The 22,129-nt window shown below is 49.5% G+C and overlaps 1 protein-coding gene across 3 annotated transcripts in view; it reads right to left on the minus strand.

Annotated features, from left to right (window-relative positions):
- The window catches only part of Efr3b (EFR3 homolog B), a 70,456-nt gene that overhangs the window by 12,049 nt on the left and 36,278 nt on the right, over nt 1-22,129 (minus strand). For 2 of the 3 annotated variants that reach the window (XM_032909070.1, XM_032909073.1), the window contains exons 2-13: nt 21,042-21,118; nt 19,825-19,952; nt 13,294-13,444; nt 8,010-8,131; nt 7,046-7,195; nt 5,985-6,119; nt 5,506-5,584; nt 4,664-4,799; nt 4,334-4,495; nt 3,033-3,144; nt 2,683-2,734; nt 454-626 (exon numbers count right to left, since the gene is read on the minus strand). In XM_032909070.1, coding sequence (XP_032764961.1) covers nt 454-626; nt 2,683-2,734; nt 3,033-3,144; nt 4,334-4,495; nt 4,664-4,799; nt 5,506-5,584; nt 5,985-6,119; nt 7,046-7,195; nt 8,010-8,131; nt 13,294-13,444; nt 19,825-19,931 — 1,379 coding nt within the window. In that variant the 5' untranslated portion in view covers nt 19,932-19,952; nt 21,042-21,118. The remainder of the gene's footprint in view (nt 1-453; nt 627-2,682; nt 2,735-3,032; nt 3,145-4,333; nt 4,496-4,663; nt 4,800-5,505; nt 5,585-5,984; nt 6,120-7,045; nt 7,196-8,009; nt 8,132-13,293; nt 13,445-19,824; nt 19,953-21,041; nt 21,119-22,129) is intronic. The other variant, XM_032909071.1, reaches the window with a different exon arrangement.

Consider the following 22,129-nt stretch of genomic DNA (forward strand, 5'->3'; position numbering starts at 1 on the left):
AACAAGTTATATAAATTATGAGCCAGTCAGGGAATGAGCCCAAGCTTATGGCCTAGACATTTATTAATACATAAGTCCCAGAGTCACTATTCAGGAACTGGGCATAGGTAAAGACTGGTTACACCCTTCTTCCCTTTACTCCTTCCAAATCCTCAGTGCCAATGAACCTACACCTTCCTCTTCCCTAGACCTGAAATATCCAATATCTGTTAGTACCTCTTATTCCACCTTCGAATCCCCACAATTCTCTCTCCAGCCCTCAGGGCAGGCACAAGCACACTATGGCTCCCCCCTCTCCTTGGCCAAAGTCAGGGATACATCCTAGCGGATCTCATTGCACTCAAACTGTCCTCCACCTGGGCGTGAGGTGACTGGCCAAGAAGACAGGTCTCATTGCCTCCCCCACCCCACGCCCCCATCTCACATCTACTGAAGGAAAGAACTCGGGCTCACCTGATGGTAGAGAATTTGTGGCGGTTGCCATGACGATCAATGAAACTGATGAGGATCTCTAGGACGAAGAGGCGGATTTCTGCATCCTCCATGAGGGCAGTGGAGAGAAGGCGGTCCAGGAAGTTGCTGGGCAGGGCTGACATCATGTTGTTGCACTGGAAACCCGTGGATACCTGTGAGGAAGCCCGGGGAAGGTGTACTTAGGAACACGGTCTCTCTTGGTGCAGAGGTACGTTGGAGAAGCAGCCAGGAGAATTCTGGTGTAAAGTGTTCATCCTCTGTCTAGAGCCTTCATCCTGTCCTCTCACAGGCTCTGAGGGGCCACCTGGAAAGTCTGCTTAGTACAGTTCAATTGACATGTCGGTGTAGGGGACAGCACGCAGGGGCAGTAAGTGTTAAAAGTGAGTAAAGAATGAGAACGGAGAAGGAAAAGAGTCAGGGAACAACCGAACACCCACAATGTGTAGAATGCTTTGTTAAGACTTGGAGTCCCAAGAACTAGAGGGCAGAGGAAGTCACAGCTGCCTGGCAGACTCCACTCACATACCTGACACAGCCCTGCGACAATAGGACCTTCTGACCCAAATCAGTCGGCATAAACAGATACATCACCCATGATGCTAAATGCTCAGGTCCCAAGGGGTATTTCCAGTTAAGTCCATTTTTGCAGACTGGTACCTCTCAAGGTTCCATGGTGCCAGCCCAGCCCAGCCCTAGAACATCAAAGGTTCTCTAAAGGGAGATATGGGTGTTCTCCATACGACACGGGGTGCAAATTAACAAGGGCCAACTCAGCAAGACTGCAGGATCACAGAGACCATGGAGATGTCAGACAGCTAGATGGGGGAAGTATAAGAACAAGGACGTTGCGGACGGACACTGAGTGGGGCTGGAGTACCCTCAGTGGTGGGGCATTTACTTATGAGTGAGGACCTGGTTTCAATCCCCAAAGCAAAGCTGCTAACAAGCAAACACAGCAGAAGGCTGAGGGAAGGAGAAGAGGGGAGGGAAGGCCTGCATGGAGTGGGGGCTCTGTATACCCTGGCATGCTGGGAGCAGAGCTGGGAGCTGGGTGGTGCAAAAAACAGAACAATGAGATTGGCGGCTCTCAACCTTCCTGATGCTGCAACCTCTTAGTACAGCCCCTCATGCTGTGGTGACCCCCCCACCATAAAATTATTTTCGTTGCTATTTTATAACTGTAATTTTGCTACTGTAATGAATCATAATGTAAAAATGTGTTTCCAGATGGTCTTAGGCAAACCCCATGACAGGGTTATTTAATGGCTCCAGGGGGTCGGGACCCACAGATTGAGAACCACTGGTCTATAGAGAGAAAGATCCTGGGAATTTTGCTCTAAAAAGTCGGAATTTTAGATGTTGATATTAGAAACTGAGATCTTCTCTGAAATGAGGAGCAAAATAGGAAACTGCATTCCCAGAAAGTTCTCCTGGTATTTATGACCCTTGAAGGTGGACTTAGAAACATTGAAGATAATAACCTAGTTGTGAGATGTCCAAAGTCTAGGCTGGGCCAGGGAGCTTGTTACAGAGGCAAATTTCAATGCTGCACATGGCAGTGCATGTAGGCCCATAATGCCAGCACTTGGTAAGCTGAGGCAGGACGGAGGACCGTGAGTCCAATGCCAGTATAAGCTATTTAAGATCCAAGGCCAAGCCAGGGCTGCGGGGGGGGGGGGTGTCTCCTAAATAAATCACATACACACAAATACAGACTTCAGAACCTCACCGGGGCTGACCACTCACGTTCCCTAGGGAAACTGCGTGTTTAACCAGGTGGGTGTGGGAATGGTGTTTGGGAAGAACAGAACTAGACCCCAGCAATGAAAGCCGAGATGCATTAGGACACATAGGAAACATGGAGGAAGGAGGTGGTGATGTCTGGAAGGTTGGAGAAATGGGAAAAACAGGTACAGGGCTTGGTGAAGGGCACCAGGGAGGCAGATGGGGAGGAATTACCTCAAGACCCACAAGGTTTTTAGTGACAAGGCTACCAGTGGGCACACAGAATCACTATTAACAAAGAGAAGCATTGAGTTTCCACCTCGCTCTGAACAACTGAATGGGGGCTCAGGTTGGGTTTCGGCCTTTCATTTGCCCCTTTAACGGCTGGGCATATCTGTGCAGCATGGAATGTAACCCCCTTGGTTCCCTGAAAGAAGCTGTGTCCCATAGAGGCAGAGCAGCGACGGGTTAGTGGGGACTCACCTGAAGGAGGGACTTCAGCAACATGATCTGGGTCAGCCGGTTCCTGTTCTCCCTGCAGGCCAGAGACATGGTCTCAGCGCGATGGTAATAGAGATAGAGTGCTCGCCAGCGAGTGCCCCCCCTCCCCACGCCCCGCCTTCCTCACCAGTTTTCTAACCAGGGACCCATGACTACCCTAATGTGGGGGCGTTTATAGGAGGGAGCCTGAAAAATTGCCACGGGACCAACGACACCTCTGCTAAGGGGTTTTTTTGAGCCAAGAGAGAAGAGAACTGAGCCACCACATAAGTCAGGGAGGATAACCAGGACCCAGAAAGGGTAGGTAGGCTGGAAGGAAGCAGTGGACTAACCCTGTCCGTCCGGTCTCTACGGGGTGATGCAGGGAAGGCAGCGGGACTTTGCTCATGATGAAGAGGATCACCTCTGAGCGCTGGTAGGTCGGCAGTGTGCTGGCAAAGGAGCCTGGGAGGAAGAGGACAGATCATGAGAGGTTCCGCATATATCAGCTGAATGGATACAGTGAGGCTCCCCGGTGCGGGGGTGTGTAGGCCCAGAGAGATCTGCCTTGGCAGGCTGCTGTGACACCGCCTCCTGGGGAGGGAGCATGAAGGACTCCAGAGGGCCAGATGCCAACCCTTCTCTTGTTACTGTCATCTGGGCTCCTTTACTGGGGGATAGGGCCCAGGGCAGGGCGGCTCAATGGTTTTGTCGTTCCTGACTCTCTGAGAGGGAGGAGTCCCTGGTACTTGTGGTTCCATATTTCGTCACATCCAGGGAGCAAATAGTCTCCATTGCCTTCTTCCTTTCCTCCCCCCCTTTTCTTTTCTTTTCTTTTTTTTTTTTTTTTTCCGGGGCTGGGGACTGAACCCAGGATCTTGCGCTTCCTAGGCAAGCGCTCTACCACTGAGCCAAATCCCCAACCCCCTTTTTTCCCCTTTAATCCCCACCTCCTCCAGTGGCACCACCGTGGATGCACTAGGCATGCTGAATGAAGACGAGAACACATGACTGCCCTTGTAGGAAGCCTGGCTGAGAAACCCAGACTGATCTGGTGCCTTTGCTCGGGGCCAGTCAGGCATATGTGTCATAAGCTGGCCTCCATTTCCCCCGTGTCCCTAAATAAAACAAAGCTAGACAGCCATATAGCAGATGCTATGGTGGAGGCCTGGTCCTCACCCAAGGGTCATCTCTATCTAGTCCTGATCCTACCCCACCCTCCCAAGATCCCTTTCTTTTCTAGCTCCTTTTCCTAGACCCCAGTCTAACTCCTCCCCTAGAGTTCTTCCCTCTCCAAGCTTTGCCGGGGTCCCTCCTTTTAGCACAGCCCTAGTCTTTTATTTTCCCATAGGCCCATCCTGTCTCAGGCATCGCCCTAGGTCCTCTCCCTTAAGGCCTCATTCCTTCTGAAGTCTCATCAGGCTCCTCCCCCTGAGCCCCTCCCTTTCCCAAGCCTCACAGGGTCCCTCTCCTTACAAAGTTCCTTCCCCACACTCCTGCCCCTTTCCAAGCCTCACCCAGATCTCCACCACCCTATCCTAGGCCTTGGCTCACAGGGTCTGTTTCCTTAGCCCCGCCTCCAGATCCTTGCCAACTCTCTTGGAGCCCGCCCCCAAGCCTCAATTGTTCCTCCCAACCCCACCCGCTTCCCCACCGATGGTTTTGATGACTGCCTCCTGGAACATGCGCTCCTCATGCTCCTTGATGATCTTGGTGCCCAGGCTCACAGCGCCGTCGTAGCTCCCGGTTAGCGCGTAGTCGATGCTGAGTCGCAGCTGCCGCAGCAGGGTGTTGAACATCTCCAGTACCGTGGGCCCTGAGCGCCAAGGGGGAGGGCCCCATAAATCATGACAAGAATCCCTCCTACTCTCCCGCAAGCCCAGCCCCGCGCAGCTAGTTGGTCCTAAATCCAACGCCTGCACCCCGCACCCCGCCCTCCTCCCCGCTCCCACGCCCCTTGCCTTTTGCTCCGGCCCCCCCTTACCGACAGAGCCGGTGGCAGCGATAACTGCAGCTTCCGATAGGACTTCCACGATGCCGGCGCGCACTGTCGCCGCGCTGCGGCTGTTGGCGTCCAGGTGGCTCAGGAGCTGCTGGATAACCAGGTGGGAGTGCTGCGGCTGTGGGGGAGGAAGACGTGCTGGTCCCCAAACAACCACCCCAAAGGCCCGGTAGCCCTCTGCTGGCACCCAGAGGCTGAGGGTGAACCACAGCCAGTGGACGTGGCAGGTGGCACTCAGACCTCGCTCTCTTTCTTGCAGCACCCGCCCCGCCCCAACCCCCAGCCCAGCCCACAAACACGGAGCCAAATCCCAGGGAATCTATGTTTGCACATTTTTCCTGATTCCTTTTACTTCAAAGGCGGCCAGCAATCCGTTTCAAAATATCATCTTTCATTTCTCCCTGTCCCCAGATCTTACTGGCAAGGCTCATGAGAAGCCACGTGGTTCATCAAAGTGTGGCTGGGAGCCCAGTGCCAATTCAAGATCTGTCTCGATAACACTGCTCCTGAGAGGAAGGCCAGAAGGAAAGTAAGCCCGCTGTAATCGGGGCGCTCAGGGAACGCAGGCTCTTTGTTAATTTTCTCTAGGAATTATTTTCCTTTGCATTTCATAAAAATGCTGGCCTAGGACGTACTAAACAAACATTAAACAGAGAGCCCCTTGCAATTCCTTCCCAGCCAGATGATACAGCATGATCTGTGGCAGCTAGGGGGTCTCTGGGGGAAGTCAGAGCCCACCTGGCTTTCTGCCTTGTGCATGGTCCAGTGCCATGAAATACCCTTGCGTATGGGGGGACATGGCTGGAGCTGGGAAATTACCATACCTGAATTGAGTACATGATGATTTTAAAGCAACGGGTGGCAAACACCTTGGGCTCCCAAAGAGAATGGTTATCCAGGTGGCTGTGAGGGAGAAAACATGGGTGGCTGGAGAACTCCAGTGAGGTAGGGAGTAGAGATGAACTTGGAGGGACACCTCCCAAGAGCCCCTGGCAGTTCCCAATCAAGGAGGGGTTTACAGTACAGGCTCTATAGCTTGACACAAGCAATGAAGTTGGCACCTTTGTACAGTTTTTGGTACCCCTTCTCTTAATCAGCACAAACTACATACAGGTGGCCACTGTGATAGCCTAGCTGTATGAAGCAAAAAGGGATTGGCTTGGCCATAACATGTCAGCAAGGCCATCTCTCCTTTCTTCTCACATCGGCAGAGAGAGGGGACTGGGGCCATTGGCAAGGAGAGACTTCAAACAGTCATCAGGGAGTAGAGCATTTCCCGGGTGGGGAGGAACACTGGACTCACATAAGGACAGGCTTGATAGCGTTCTTGATATTGCCGAAGGCTGCCCGGCCCAGCAGCTCTCTCAGGCACCTCTCAGCCAGCTCTGCCGGGTTCTCCTTTTCCTTCTCTGGTGCTTGGAGGGGTGAGGGAGACCGGCTGTGGGTACAGAGCCATGTGGTTTATATAATGGATGTGGTTCACAGCTTGGAGCCAGGATTGCCTCTGGGAGCCCTACAGACCTCAAGGGTCTAGATATATCTAAGGGTTCGGAAAGAGGGGGGTGAGAACTGAAAAGAGGAAAAACAGGCAGATAAGGGTGAAAGAGAAGCGTAAAGGTGTGGTGATTGGCTAGGGCATGACTTAATGGTACGCAAATCACGGAGTGAACCTTCTCTGAACAGAACTCCCCTTCTAGGAGAGCAAAGCAGCCGATCAGTGGCTGTTATATTAGAAATAGCCACCAGGGGGCACACTTACTTCCCTCTGCTGGTTCATTTTTACTGAGTTCATTTTTACTGAGCATCTAAGCAGGAAAGCAAGGTAGGACAGCAACAGAAACCTTTCTCTCCATCGGGGGGGGGGTACAAGGGAGGGGAAGAGGATATGTAAGGGTCGGAGGACTGGATGAGTCTGGAGTTTTGGAGACTCTAAGGTTAAAAATCCAGTGTCTCCAGTTCTTGAGTGGCTGTCACTTGGTCAGTCATGTTTTAAGGTCTGAAATGGCATCACATAGCAAGATGGGGAAGTTCCAAGGGAACGGCTTTAACATTTAGAACCACAGAAGGCATTTTAAGCCTCTCTTGGCCCCTTGCGTGCTGACCAGCTTACCTGTACACTCACTCAGGCAGCCCTGAACCATACTGTGCTTGCTTTCTTGAGAGCTGAAGGGGCCTGGAAGCTGGCGGGGGACAGACCAAAGCATCCAAACACCCAGCCTCGTACTCACTGGGGGAACAAGCCACAAAGCCAAGACTCCTGGCCTTGTGGCTGCCTTTTACCTTCCTGCCCAAGCCAGGCGTGTTCCAGGAGCCTGGGTGTGAGGGCAGTGCCCTCACGGAGAGTCGAACCCCACCCCCACTCACCTCTCTGCCTCCTCCACGTGCTGCAGATTGAAGAGCAGCGACGGGACGATCTTGTCCATGTGCTGTGGGTCCCAGATGTTGGCCTGCAGCTCATCATTCACGGTCTTCCTCACTACCCCCTGCAGGCCTTTGATGCCTGACATCCGGATTCTGTAAGGAGAATCACGTCCACACCCTGAGCATCTCTACAGCCAGGAGAGGAGCTCAGCTCAAGATCTAGAGACTTGAGTGCCCACGAAGGCTCGCTCCTCCTCATGCGTTTTGAGCTGTTTGGGGTACATTAATAAACAACCTGAGCCTTGTCCTTGTGTAGCCTATCAGTTAGTGGATGGAGGCAGACGGGATCAGAGACATAAGAGGGGAATGAGAAATCATGGTATGTGGTGGGGGGGGCACAGAAGGAAGGAGTGGGTGTGGGGCAGCCAAGCAGGCTTCACCGATGGGAGCAAAGCCATGGCAGAGGGGAAGCAGCGAGGTGTGAGATCCACGGAGGAAGGACTGTGTGAAAGTTCTGGGTCAGGAATGGCCCGTGTGTCCTTGGAGGCATGGCTGAAGGAGAGTGGGTGGGAGGACCCAGAGGACGGAGTGAGGAAGAGCCACTATGAGGACTTGGGCTGTACTGATGGCTGTAGATGTGGGGAAGCAGGTTGCTTCTGAGGTGTTCAATGCATGTTTTAAACTGAGGAATGAGTGGCAGGTTTGTGTGTGCACACACACTTGTGAGTTTTGTTTTTGGCCCTCAAGTTCAGCTCAGGAGACCATTATCTTATATTTTGCCCTGTTTTCTGCCTCCTCCCCTTCCCATCTGCTGGGAACCCCATTCTGACTGACAGCCACCCACTCTGGCAGCAGCGGCCCGAAGGAGAGTCAAGGAAGGCAGACTGGTCATCTGGGGCTGAAGCCCTTCAAGGCCCTTGGTGAGACTACTGGGAGCTCCACAGGCCCCTTGGCTCCCAGTACTCACTTAGTCTTGATTTCCAAGTCATCGTGGCTTGAGTGGCACATTTCACTGAATCGGGACACAAAGAAGTCATAGCTTCGATGATAGGAGGGGGTGTCCTCCTCAATGTTGGCGAACTTCACAAACTGCCGGGCAGAGGGAGAGAAGGTGTGTGAGAGGCAGTCACGCTGCCCCGTGGTTCTGAGTGTCCCAAGCACCTGCTACAAAAAAGCCACAGACCCAGACATCTGGGGAGCAGCTGGCACATGAGGGGACTTGAAGGGGAGCTGGGTCAAAGCACAGAGCACCACCTTGACGGAGATCTGGAACAGGAGAGCAAATCTGAACATATGACATCAAAACTGGAAGCACATCTTACGGTTGGAGTTTGGCGTGCTTGGAGTTCGAACACATTTTGGTAGACTCCCTCCCTCCTCATCTCTTTCTCTTCGAGACAGGATTTCGTGTGGCAGATGTTGGCCTTGAATTTGATCCTGCTCCCCTTACCTCCCAGTCCCAGTCGCTAGGATTACAGGTGTTTGCCTCCGTGCCTGGCTTTAGCTCTCATCTCATCTCAGCTGCTGGATTGTACTGCACCGTACACTTCCAGCTCTAAAGAGGGAATCCATTTCAATCGAGTCCCCCAGAGAAGCAAGCACTACATACAAAATAAGCTGCTAAAAAAAAATCTAATATAATTTATTTTGCTTGATGACATAAATACTAGCATCCACCAAACAACTCTACAAGAAGATTAGACTAATGGGTTGGAGATAGAGCTCAGAGGACAGAGTGCTTACTTAGCAGCATAAGCCCTCGGCTCCGCCCCCAGAGCCGGATAAACTGAGTGTGGCAGCCCAGGCTGTCATCCCAGCACTCAGGAGGTAGAGGCAGGAGGCTGGGGAGTCTACAGAGCAAGTTTGAGACTGCATAAGATCCCACCTCAAAAAGAGGGCTTAGATTTACAGCACATCTTACAATTTCCTAAATATTGGACAGTTTAAAAAATATACATATTCAAGCCAGGCAGTGGTGGCACACGCCTTTAATCCCAATTTTTAAGATGCACAGGCAGGTGGATCTCTGAGTTCAACGTCAGCCTGGTTTACTGAGTGAGTTCCGGGACTACATACAGAAAAACTCTGTCCCCCCCCCAAAAAAAAACCACAAAACAAACAAACAACAAAAAAAACCCTTACACTTTTCTCAAAGTATCCAGTTGATATACTTTCGTATTAATTGCCAAACTGTATCTGTTTAACTACTTGAAAGTTAACTTTACCCTAAGTGCAAATTAACAGCATCCTGTAATCTCATTATTTATTATAGTTTTAAAATTTTTTATTAATTTTTTGAGAATTTCGTACATGCAAACAGTATTTTTATTCAGCCCTGCCTCCTTCCCTGATTCTTCCCGGATCTGCCTTCCATGCCTCCCACAGCATCCCAACATGTCCTCTTTTTTTCTAAAACCTCACTGAGTTCCAATTGTGCTGCTCATATACTCATGGGTATGGGGCCATCCATTGGAGCATGGTCAACCTACCAGAGTCCACACCATTAAAAAACAAAGAAAGAAAGAAGCAAACCGCCCCCACCACACACACACCCAAACCTGATTCTCCCTCTCCCAGAAGCCACCAACTAACAATAGTTCCTTAGCGAGGGTTGGGGCTCTTTAGGCCTCTCCCCGCTCTCTGCCGGACTGTAGACTGGTTTGCTCTTGTACGGGTCTAGAGTAGACAAGGGCAGTTGCTGGGAGTGGATGAGCCCTTTGGTCCTGTTTGGTTCTGGTCCTCCCTATCTATGTCCCTTACAATCTTTCTCCTCCCTCTTCTGAGATGGTTCCTGAGCCTTGGTGGAAGAGGGGGTAATACGGAATCTCCATTTGCGGTTGGGCACCTCAACCATCATCCACCATACAGAGAAGCCTCTCTGGGGAGGACTGAGAGCTGTGCTAACTATGGGTGGAGAGATAGGAATTTAGAGGGCAGTTTGATACTGTGTCTGGTTAGTGAAGCAGTAGTAGTAGGTTTGCCCCTGGGGACTGTGAGCTCTCCAGACATAGGTTTTAGAGCGGATTTATAGTACCAGACAATGGTTGAAGTTGAAATTTTGTTTCTCTCTCTCTCTCTCTCTCTCTCTCTCTCTCTCTCTCTCTCTCTCTCTCTCTCTCTCTCATAAAGCAGTGGTGAAGAAGGTTTCCATGACAACAAACTGACAGCTCTGAACACAGGACACTTCAAAGGCCAGGAGCACCGCTAGGGCCACCCCTTCAAGTTCAAAGTTCCAGCTCTTTCTCTGTAACACAGGGCACCAAGCTTGCTGGAGCCGATCACCAGCCCTCACAATGCCTCTCACAGATGTGCAGAAAACCGGGGGTGATTAAGAGCTTGGTAAACAAAGAGGGAGCCTACTCCAAATAGTGACTCTGCACAAACAGCTCTCCCAGGGCCCGACAAAGCCTGGATGCGTACACTCTGGCACCAACAAAGTGTCTCCAAGCGGAGTCAGCTTTTCCCTCTTCTACAGATGGCTCTGGCCCTCGGTAACTTTCCATGGTCAAGAACAGAGCAGTAGATGGACTTGGGGCAGAGGCAGGACCTCACTTCTCTTGCAGCCTTGGGGATGACGGTCTTTTCACTGCCTCTAATCCCCCCCCCGGGGGGGGGATAGGAAGTACTTCTGCCCCTCTAAGACCAGTCAAGTGACAGGAAGGGTCTCATAGCCATTGCTGTTTTGACTTTTATACTGCTTCTCCTTACTTTTTTTTTTTTTGTTTGTTTGTTTTTAATGGCTGTTGTTCCAATAAGGTCTTTACTATGTACCCTAGGCTGGCCTCAAACTCAATATCCTCTCGCCATGACCCACTGAATGCTGTGGCTACAGTGTATCCTACCATATCTGCTTTCTCTTTTCTTCTCCTGACGGCAAAACCTTAACTAAGTTAAAAGCGATTCAGTGCCTAAAACACATAGTTAAAAGGATTTGGAAGCCTGGTAAAGAGGAAAAGAACCAGAGCCTCTCCTTTCTCTCCCTCCAGACTCCTTAGCTCCCACAAAGCCTCAGATCCCTGTAAGATCATCGTGACACCCCTAGGCTAACCACCCCAAGGCAGAGCAAGGTGGGCACCAGGGTCCCAGTCTGAAATGGTCTACAGTCTAAACTGATGTGAAGCAGAGCTCTTCTGAGGGTCCTGGCAGCTGGTCAGAACATCCTGATGAAGGACAGTGCTCAGACAGACTGCCTCCGAGTGGGAATCCCAGCCCACTGCACTGTCTCACTTAGGGTGGCCAACCCTGCTAATCTTCATGGTCATAGCACAGCCACCATTTCATTGGTCAGAGGTGACGAATCACTGGGAATTCCGAGGAATACCTGTCCTAAGCTAGGATTTGCATTGAGAGAGACAAGAGCAGCCAACCACCTGTCTCTGTAGCTGCGGCCTCCACGCATTCAGGGCATCTAGTTTATTTTCCATGCAGATGCTCTTTCCCAGACTGTAGTTATCTTAAACAAGACAACTAAAGCAGTCCGGGAAGCTGTTGCCGGAGCAACATGACAAAGGGCTTCACCCTTTGCTACAGTGTATGTAATTTGTCAAAGGCAGCTGGTGCAAAGGGAAAAGGAAGGGAAGGGCGTTGGGTCCTGCAAAGGAAACTTAGAGGACTTTCTTCTGTTAAAGCAACTCTCCCGTAGAGCAGGAGAAAAGAAAATTCCTGACCTGTGTGATAAAAATTCAGAACAAGATGGTTCAGTAAGTCCAGGGGCTTGCTGCTAAGCTTGACGACCCAAGTTCAACCCCCAGGACCAACAAGGTCTTAAGAAGAGAACTAACTTTTGTGAGTTGTCCTCTGACTTTCACATGTTCACTGTGGAATGTCAATGCCCACGCACACACACGCGCACACACACACACACTTACTAAAGCTATGGAATAGTTGCATATAAACTTAAGCTTAAAGTATTCGCTAAGGGGAGGAACCAAGACAAAAGACAAGAGATTAAAGAAAGCAGCCAGAACATCCGTGAACATCTAGATAAACACAACAGTGGGACTTCTCATCAAGCCCTATTATATCTTCTCTCATAAATCATAGCATGCCACGGTCCATCTACTTATTCTGTAACCAGCAACAGAGCCCAGGGGACCCACGGAGTCCAAGTTCAACCCACTCGAGATTTTCGGTAGAAACACCAAAGCCCATGAAAATCACCCAGCCCAGAAAGGACAGAACTAAACCCACGGCCATTCGCTGCTTCCCCGAGGTCTTCCCACTCCTCTGTGGTCTTCATCGTGTGCTCATGTCTTTCTCTGAAGGATGTGACTGAGACCAGCGTTCAAAGGGTGCCCCATGGAGAGATGAGTCACAAGTGCCCTGGGCAATCCTACTCTTCTCAGAATGACCCAAGTTCTGTCCTCTTTTCTATTTCTTTGGCCCTCAATGAAAATTATTTACAGGGACAATTCATTAGGGGAAAAAATAGAGGTTATCAGTTTAAAGAGCAGAACCTTATTTATTTATTTGTTTGTAGATGTAGGCTTCCTTATGCAGTCTTGGCTGGCCTTGAACCCACAGAGGTCAGCCTGCCTTTTTCCTCCCAAGTACTAGGATTAAAGATGGGCACCACTACACCCGGCCCATGGATTTTATTTTATTTTTGAAAAGACGTATTGTATCATATTTAAGTATGTGTATATGTGTGGTTCTGTGCAAATGAGTGCCCGAGGAACCCAAAGATGGCCGGATCTCTCAAGAGCGAGAGTTCTAGCTGTCTCTGAACAGCCCAAGACAGGCACTGAGAATCAAACCCGGATCCTCTGGAAGAGAGTACATGCTCTTAACTCCTGGGCCATTCCTCTAGCTCTGATAAATCTCATTTTTAGGACATGTTTTCTTATATGCTTCTATAAATAGTGTGTTTACTGAAGTTCACAACACAAAACACCTTTTTGCTCACACAAAGAGAGACAATAAAACAAGAGGTAGAGAGCTTAGGGCATCGGTTCTCAACCTGTGGGTCTTGACCCTCACAGGGGTTGCATATCAGGTGTCCTGCATATGAAATATTGACATTATGATTCACATTAGCAAAATTGCAGTTAGGAAGTAGCAACGAAATAATTTTATGGTTGGGAGTTACCATAACAGGAGGAACTGTATTACAAGGTCACAGCGATAGGAAGGTTGAGAACCTGTGGGTTAGGGTAGTCAGACAGCAAGTGAGGATGGAGCGGCCGGACCCAGAGGTGGTCTAACCCATCCCACCCCGCGTCCGCGTCCGCATCCGCAGGCCCACCCCTTACCGAGTTGGTGCCGAGGATCTGCAGGTTCGGCTTCTCCGACTCCAGCAGCTTGGCCACCATTTTAAGGAAGCTTTCCACGAAGAGGTTGATGCTCTGGCAGTGGCAGGCCATGAGCAGCTGGTCCAGCGCCTCCATGGCGATACAGACATACCTGAGGACAGAGGTGTCATGGCTTCACCTGGTCTCGCTCTCTCTTGGCATCCTACCTGGCTGGGGCAGAGTCTGGGGAAGGAGCTATGACTGCGGGCCTTCAGTGTCCACTAACAAGGGTTCACTCCGGCTCAGAACGGAGAACCAGGGTGACATAGAGCTGCAAGGGGGGCTTAAAAATATTGAGTCAAATTCATGTGCTCCATACACAACAAAGGAGGGGCCCAAAGATCGGTTCTCCCTTATCAATACAGACTAAGGCCTTGCGCTTGCTAGGCAAGTGCTCTACCACTCCAAGTCTATTTTTAAACATAAGACATATTTATAAACTCTTCACTTTTGGGGTCTTAAAAAAGTTTGGGTGAATAAAAAGATTGCCTGGCCCGATACAGGCCCTAACCATTTTTCTTGTGGAAGCTGTCCAGCTACAGAAGCTGCAGTCAAACCACTTGAGCCCCAAAATACCTCTGTGCATCCATACATAAATTAGCAGAATCCTCAGTGTCTTTTTTTTACATACATACATACATACATACATACATACATACATACATTTATTTATGTACTTATGTTTAATGATTTATTTTATGTATTCATGAGTGTTTGCCTACAAGCATGTCTGTGTGAAATGTGTGTGTCTGGTGCCTTTGAAGGCTAGACAAGGGTTTTGAATCCTTATGGAACCACGATTACAAATGATTGTGACCATCCCTGTGGGTGACAGAGCTCAAACTGGGGTTCTTTGGAAGAACATCCACTGCTTTTACCTACTAAGCCATCTCTCCAGCCCCCTAAATCTGTTCTTAAATACAGCCACCAGACACCAGTTCTCCAACACCCTGGCATTAACTTCTGTATAAAACAGGCATTAAAAAAAGTCTTGGGGGGTTGGGGATTTAGCTCAGTGGTAGAGCGCTTGCCTAGAAAGCGCAAGGCCCTGGGTTCGGTCCCCAGCTCCGAAAAACAAACAAACAAAAACAAAAACAAAAACAAAAAAAAAAAAGTCTTGGGCTGGAGAGTTGGTTCAGAGATTAAAAGCATTTGACTGCTCTTCCAGAGGTCTTGAGTTCAGTTCCCAGCAACAGCATGGTGGTTCATAACCATCTGTGATGGGATCATATTCCCTCTTCTGGTGTGAAGACAGAAGATTTGTATAAAATACACGAATAAATAAATCTTAAAAAAAAAAACCTCTCTATTTTGGAATCTTTTCTACTTTTATAAAATTTATTTCTTTAATCTCTCTGAGCTGAGCCAGCTACTATTAAATACTTGGATTTTACTAAATTTAATTATTATTGAGGACTATTAAGGAAGTAGTGGTATCTGTGTACACTCAAAAATAGTCATCCTTTTATCTATAATATCCTTATTTCTTCTCTCAAGGGGCTAGGGTGGAAGCCGGGCCTAGCACTTGTATCACTGAGCAACCCCCAGTCCTCCGTGGTGGCTTTGGGACGCAAAGGTGCATTGGCTCTTAGAATCCATGTGGTGAGTGGGAGCCCTGACGTGGCACCCCTCCTTCACAGGATAGACGCACCTGACCCTCCATAACCTTGTCCTCCACAGACCGGCAGAGGCAGAGCGAGGACACCTTCTGCAGCCCTGCATTCGGCAGAGTTCAAGTCAGCTGAGCTGGAGAAGAAAACTGACTGGGACCCCTGCCAGAGAGGACAGGCCAAAGGGGGACAGGTCTTCCATGGAGGGGACGCCTGGACATGGTCAAGTCACCAAACACAGTAATAAATTAAGGATAGCAACGAGAACTTCTGGTTTTTCTATGGGTCAGGCCACCACTTGTCTACTGACATCTTACTTTTAATAGAGTTGAAATGGATGAAATAAAGGAGGAGGAGCAGTGGGTGGGACTAGGGAAGACGAGAGACTGGAAGGCCTCCCAAACCCTGGAGCAGAAACTACAGCCTTTGCTTTCTAGCGGAAGGAGAAATCTAGAATATCCTGATAAGAAAGAAAGAAACAAACAAACCCCAAATTATTCTACTAGGAAAAAAAAAAGACTACAGATTTTGGTATAAGGTGAAGATTACAGTAGAACTGACATAGAAATGGAATTACAAGACACTTAGTTCCCTGAGCGTGTATCCTTGATGCTCCATTTCTGATGCCAGTGCCGAATGTCACGGTTTTAATTATGAACTTGAATTCAGACCCAAGTGATGAGCTCAGCGTTTGTCCTGTGTCATCACCAGCTTCCCCATGTGTCCTGCCCGTCACACCTCGCTCTTAGACAGAGCATGGGACTCTGGGGATACTGACCATCAACAGGATTACCACCATCAGGGATCGGATCTGAGTTCTACAAGGGGTCCAAGGTAATAGTGAGTCTGAGAGTCCAAACTGGCCTGCCTGGGTGCTTGGAGCAGAGTGGGTTAGGACGGAGCTGGGCCGCTAGGGTAGTACGGCCTGCAGCAGCAGCAAACATCAGCTCCAAACATACCAGAGATGAAGGGGAGAGAACTCGAGGACACTGGGCAGATTACAAATGGAAGAACTCAGGCTCAGGGACCAGCACACACAAACGACAACCACAGAGCAAAATACCCAGGTTCTTGGTTCCAAGGAGTCAGGCGAGAAGTCCTCTGTGGGGTCCCTGAAGTGGCTGGCTCTGCTTGGACACCTTGTTCCAGGTCAGAAGTAGCCAGGGAAACCAGGAAAGGTCACCAGTGTCAGGGGAAGAGTGAGAGGAGTAGCCTCCCTCGGAGCCCCACCCAGCTCCAGTCAGGGACTTGGACCATCCCTCAAAGGGCAGCCAGAACTCTGGACAAAGGGCCTCTTATGCTGGGCATTCTGGGTATATTTGGTCAGCCCATTCCTGAACTGAACTTTCTGAGTTTTTTTAAGAGCCGGGGAGCAGGGAGAAGGTTTGGCCAGAGCTAAGGAAGAGCAGGCGTCTGTAGTTCACTTTTCTGAAAGGTCAACCTACTCTCCCACCAGCTTCAGGCCCTTCTAGGAAACAATGCTGCATTAACTTGGGCCAGAGTCCTCAGGTTGGAGTAGGCCATCCTCCTCATCTCCGTCCTCACTGCTCATCCCTGGGCTGGAGCAGAACTCCAAGCACGGGGGGGAGGGGACCCCTGATACTGTCTTATATGATATCCTGCACACATGGCCCACGCTCGGAGCCCATTGTGGACTGATGCCTGTCTCAGCACTGTCATTCCCTCCCCTGCTGCCCAGTGCTCAGGGGAGTTGGGCTGATCTGGAGAGGGAAGGAGAGAAGTATAAGAAATTCTAGGGTTCTGCTTCTCGGCACTTCACCACTCATTCTAGCCAATGCTCAAAGTCCCCCCGTCCTCTCCCTGCTCACGCTGGCATCCTTGTGGGGACGGACACTCACAAATCAGGACCTCCAGATGGCTATGACAATGCAGGAAGGCAGTGGCCATGAGAGAGTGGCTCTGCCACGGGGACCCATACCTATGGTTCACGTCACTGGGACCAAACCATAGAGACACTCGTATCATGCTAGGAAAACACAGCTCCTCTCACTGTGAGATGTGAAAATGTTTCTCTTCCAGGGCCTCCATCCAGGACAAGGAAGAGGCCAGCCATGTTGGGCAGGGAGACATAGGAGGGCCAGGAGAGAAGAAAATCCTAACAGACATTTCTCCAAATGTTTATGATCAAAGCCCTCCCTCGGGCTTTAAATACCTATATGCTGCAGGGGCTATTTTTAACAGGATGATGCCAGTTTTGAGTTGTCATTCCACAGGCAGAGGAAGGATTCCAAGGGACCCTGTCGGCTATGGGCATATTTAATCACAAGAAACATCACTGCAGAGAGCGAGGGCAGAATCGGTATTAAATGTTTAATGCTATCGCTGGCACATTAGCGTTCGGTTCAGTCAAGGATAAAACCATTTTTACTTGCCTGAACATGCTTTACAGTACGTCAAGGTTCTTTATATAACCACCGTGCATAAAGCGTTCGTGCTCCTCCTCTTAATGAGTGGCAACCTAATTTTACTGTACAGAGAGTAATCGTGGAAACGTGTCAGTCTGCATTTTGTTTTCACATCGGGGGTAGCCTGGTTTATGAGTTGCCAGATCCGGGGTAGAGCACATCCCTAGTATTTACAAAGCCTCGATTCCATCCTAACCCTTCTCCCCCAGCCCAACATTACTGACGATCCTTGATTTCTCAACTTTAGGACCGTTCAGCCAGTCTGCCCGTGTTGGCTATCCAGTAAGTGTTGGGGGTGTGGAGGCCCTGGGGGTCGAGGAGCCTGGAGGTGGCTCTAAAGGAGCATCTACACTTTAAGTTGAGGAGCACGGCTAATGGCGGCGTTAGCCTGGGAAAACCAAACAGAGGACAGTGGGAAGACAAGTCCCTGTTGTCATCTGATCTAACAGTTAAAAGGCAGGGACAGAGCTGGGGATGTAGTTCCAGAACCACAAAATCCTGCTATGGTGGACATCTCTCACCTCCCCCACCCCAGCACGGGAGGGCCTAGAAGCTCATTCTTAGCGTGGTGACTTGGGAGTCAGCCTTGGACGCACGGGATGCTGTCTCCCTTCTCACCACCAGCCCCAATAAAAGAAGGAGAAATGAAGGGAGCAGAGGAGAGTGGGAAATCTCTGATCGATCGAGTAGCACCACATGATTAGGCGCAGCGGTGGCCATCCATCACGTACTCGGCCCTCTGCCCAGTGACAGCACTGCCTGTGCTTCTCAGAGTTAGGAGCTATTTAGCCTACGGGTTGTGGCAGGAGGACAGGGCAGCCGCAAGCACAGTATGCACTGGGGTCCACTCTGGCGTTGTGCAAGTAACACATGCTCAACAGTGGGTGTTTAGGGAACAGAGAAAACACAGTGAAATCCACAAACGAGCGCGCCCCACCTCCAGGCATGCCACTCCCAGAGAGAATGCTCTGGACACGTTGGCAATTGGACTTTATGTCTAACCACTGAGATTTGTAGTTATTTTCTTTAAGTTGACCTTAAATATTTCATATATGGCCATTATATTCTACGTTTTTATATTTTTGGTATCATTAGATAGGGATCCTTATAAACACCACTTCGCTTGTGTAATATCATCTTATCCAATGAGGCAAATCATAACCTCCTGTGTTTTTCTCTTGCCAGATGCTTAAGCCACGTCTCGTGCTTCATGGTTACAAGAAGCGCTCACTACAGCCCTAGGCACGGTGCCCCACATTTGTGTTCCAGTAGCTGTGAGCTGCGGGCAAGAGGTTCGAGAGTTCGAGGCCACCCTCAACCACTTCACAGGTTTGAAGGCAGCCAGGGTGACTGAAGACTCTGCCTCAAAAAAAAAAAAAAAAAAAAAAAAAAAAAAAAAGCAAAATCAAACCAACAAACAGAAAACACTGCAAAAAAACATGTCTGTGGACAAGTTAGAGCATTAAGGGGTTCCCTGAGAAGCAATGGACAGAAGGGACAAAGAGCGGTTTTGAAGATCTAGACTGACCTGGAAAATTTCAACCAATCTGTTCTTTTTCCAGGAACATGCCTCCCTTTCTGCCACCATTTCCTGATTAATACTTGAATATTTACTTTTAGAGAAAAGCCAGTGTGATAGGATGGTCCAGTGGTTTGGGCGTGGACTGTAAGTCTGGCGAATGCCATACAGGTGACCTTTGTAATCTTTTCCCCAGCTGCCCCTCCCCTGACTCCCCCATACTATTTATTCTATATTATTAGTGTGTGAATTAGCTTGAATCCTTTGCCTTGTTTGTTGATGATCTTTGATGTTCAGTTTTAAAATCCTGATTGTTTTTCTTTCGATGGCAAGGTATTTAAAATCTTAGAGTGAATGTTTGTCTTGTTCTGAGATGGGACCTCACCTTTCCTAGCCTAGCCTTGCTAGCACGGAGAACGACCTCCAACCTTTGACCTTCTGGCCTCCAACTCCTAGTGCTAGGATCACAGGCCTGCCCCACCGTGGAGGTTTAGAGATCTAACCCAGGGTTCTTCTAGCAACTGTGCCAAGTTCCCAGCCTCTCTGAAGTGTGTTTTTAGTGGACCAACTCCTCCACCTTGCCTTCTCAGAACGCAGGTGGCTCCGTCTCACTTTTTCATCAGGAAGGGGAGAGAATAGCTACACATTCCGAGTCAGACTGACTGTATAAGTTCTTCTATGTGGACACGCGGCAACTCCACGGATGCCAAACAGCTACTCCTCTGGGGCCAGCAAGCCTCTTCCCAAATCTCCACAGAACAATCCATGGTCAGGAGGGCCACGTGAACCCTGCTCTGTTTGGTCCCAGTCTCGCTTTTCTCAGTCTAGTTGAATAGCACACCCAATACCTTGTCCTTGAAATGTCACTACACTGTCTTACCCTAAAAATACAATGTGATTTCTGAAAAGTCATCTTGCCTTTCCCTATGTGACTTACCCATATCGATGGCGACCCACATCTCGGATGAGCCTCTCTGAGAGGTAGGCACCAATTCGATCCAGCTTTTCTGGAGCCGAGAGGGCATAGAAGGTCAGTTTCTCCATGTTGGTTTTCACCAGACCATCCTGTAGAAGACAGAGAGCTCAAAATCACCTTGACTCCACTCCAATCACTGATGGGAAAGCTCAAGTCTGGAACCAATACCAATTCGACTGGTCCCTCAAAATCTAGCTTCGGAGACCATGGTTTAGCCACTGTACCAGGGCTGGGTGCGTTAGAGAGTTGCCAAGCTAGGAAAGCTCGAACACACATGAGCTCACTGACCCTAGTTTAACACAACAGCAAACTCTAGGTTCCTTGAAAAACTTGTCTCAAAAACCATAGTAAAATGTGATAGAGAAAGGTACCAAAAGTAGTCAACTTCTGGCCTCCACACACGCATGCACAGACAAGTGCAACTGCACACGTGCATGCACACACATACACCACATACAGAGATAGGGTTTTATGCATGTGCATATATATATATGTGTATATGCATTCATGCATATATACATGTGTGGGTGTAGAGACATACACGGGTGTGTGGATGAAGGGTGAGGCATCATTAAAAGTAATTCAGAGGGGGCTGGAGAGATGGCTCAGCAGTTAAGAGCACTGACTGCTCTTCCAGAGATCCTGAGTTCAAATCCCAGGAACCACATGGTGGCTCACAAACATCCGTAATGGGATCTGATGCCCTCTTCTGGTGTGTCTGAAGACAGCTACAGCGTGCTCATGTACATAAAATAAATAAATCTTTAAGTCAAATTCTGACACCGTCAGACCTCAATGCATAACACAACGTGACACAGAATGACAGCTTGGGAGCCAAGAATCCCCGCCTCCTGTGGGATGCGCAGCCAGACACCTGACAGATGCCAGGGAGAGCCAGAGCCAAATGCTAGACAGGGGCACATTTTCACTAAACGTCAGGAAAACATTTCCGTCAGGAGGGCGAGCAGCTGAGGCAGGAGTGAGAAAGATGTGTCGCCGGCATAGCAGCAGCCCGGCACATCCCTACACAGTCTCCTGTACATCCAGCCTTCAGAGGGGTCAAATGTCAGAAGGGCCAAATGATAAACGGAGCCTCTCACCCTTCCCAGGGGCGGGAAGAGTCAGTGGCCAAAGTCCTTCCCCAGTCAGCAGCCCACGTAGCCCTTAATGGGACCCACCTCAGGATCTTCAGGGAAGATATTGTCCACCAGCCTCTTGTACCTGGGACGAAGAGCGCCACAGCAGCCACACACACCTAGAATGGAAAAACAACCCGGGTGTTAAGCCTTGTTATGAGGCTGCAAAGACCAGGGACACAGGGCCTATGAGGAAAGAAACCAGCCGAAGGGCCAGGGCCTTGTCCTTCCCAGGGTAGAGGTCTCCAGATGATCCCATGTGCCAAGACACTGGCCTAGTTTAGGGATTGGGCAGAGTGGGACATTCGGGGGAAGAAGCCAGGCCTCAGAAGAACACTTGGAGGGTCAGGCCTCATGGGTGGGGAGCTCGTGTAGAGACCAGGCACTCCACCACCCTACCACTTACACCCCCACCCACCCCATGATTTTCAGAGATCGGACTATAAAACCTCCTCTTGCAGCCCGTGAGTCTACAGCGGTGGTTCTCAACCTTCCTGACGCTGTAACCCTTTAATATGGTTCATGTTGTGATGACCCCCAACCATAAAATTATTTTCATTGCTACTTCATAAATTTTGCTACTGTTATGAGTCATAATGTAAATTTCTGATATGTAGGATATCTGATATGTGATGGCTATGAGAGGGTCATTTGGCCCTTAAGGGGTCATGACCCACAGAGTGAGAACCGCTGGTCTAGAATGTCCTGGGACGAGGAAGGCCACATTCAGGGTGACTGCTCTGCCTGCTGTCACTGGCTCCTACATTTCCTTTTCCTGTGCCACTCCCACTTCAGAATGGCCTCTTGCTGTGATACATGAACAGGGTCATTAACTATCAACAGGAAGTGCTTCTTTAAGGTCCTTGTCTGTGGTATTTGAAGCTGCATTGGAGAACTGGGCTAGTAATCCGTCCAGGCCCTTTCCTGGTCCAAGGGCTTTTGTCAGTCAGTGGGGGAATGGAAAAACTAAGAACAATGTAGCAGGGTTTTACAAAGCTACATTTATGTCATCAAGAAGCCCCAAATGACTCTGTTCGGGGTCTCTGAGGCTAGGAAATGAAAGTGTTTGGAAGTCAACAATAAAACTGGTTTAAAAAAAAGAAGAAGAAAAGAAAAGAAAAGAAAAAAAC

This window comes from Rattus rattus, chromosome 7 (assembly GCF_011064425.1).
Source record: "Rattus rattus isolate New Zealand chromosome 7, Rrattus_CSIRO_v1, whole genome shotgun sequence".
Lineage (NCBI taxonomy): Eukaryota > Metazoa > Chordata > Mammalia > Rodentia > Muridae > Rattus > Rattus rattus.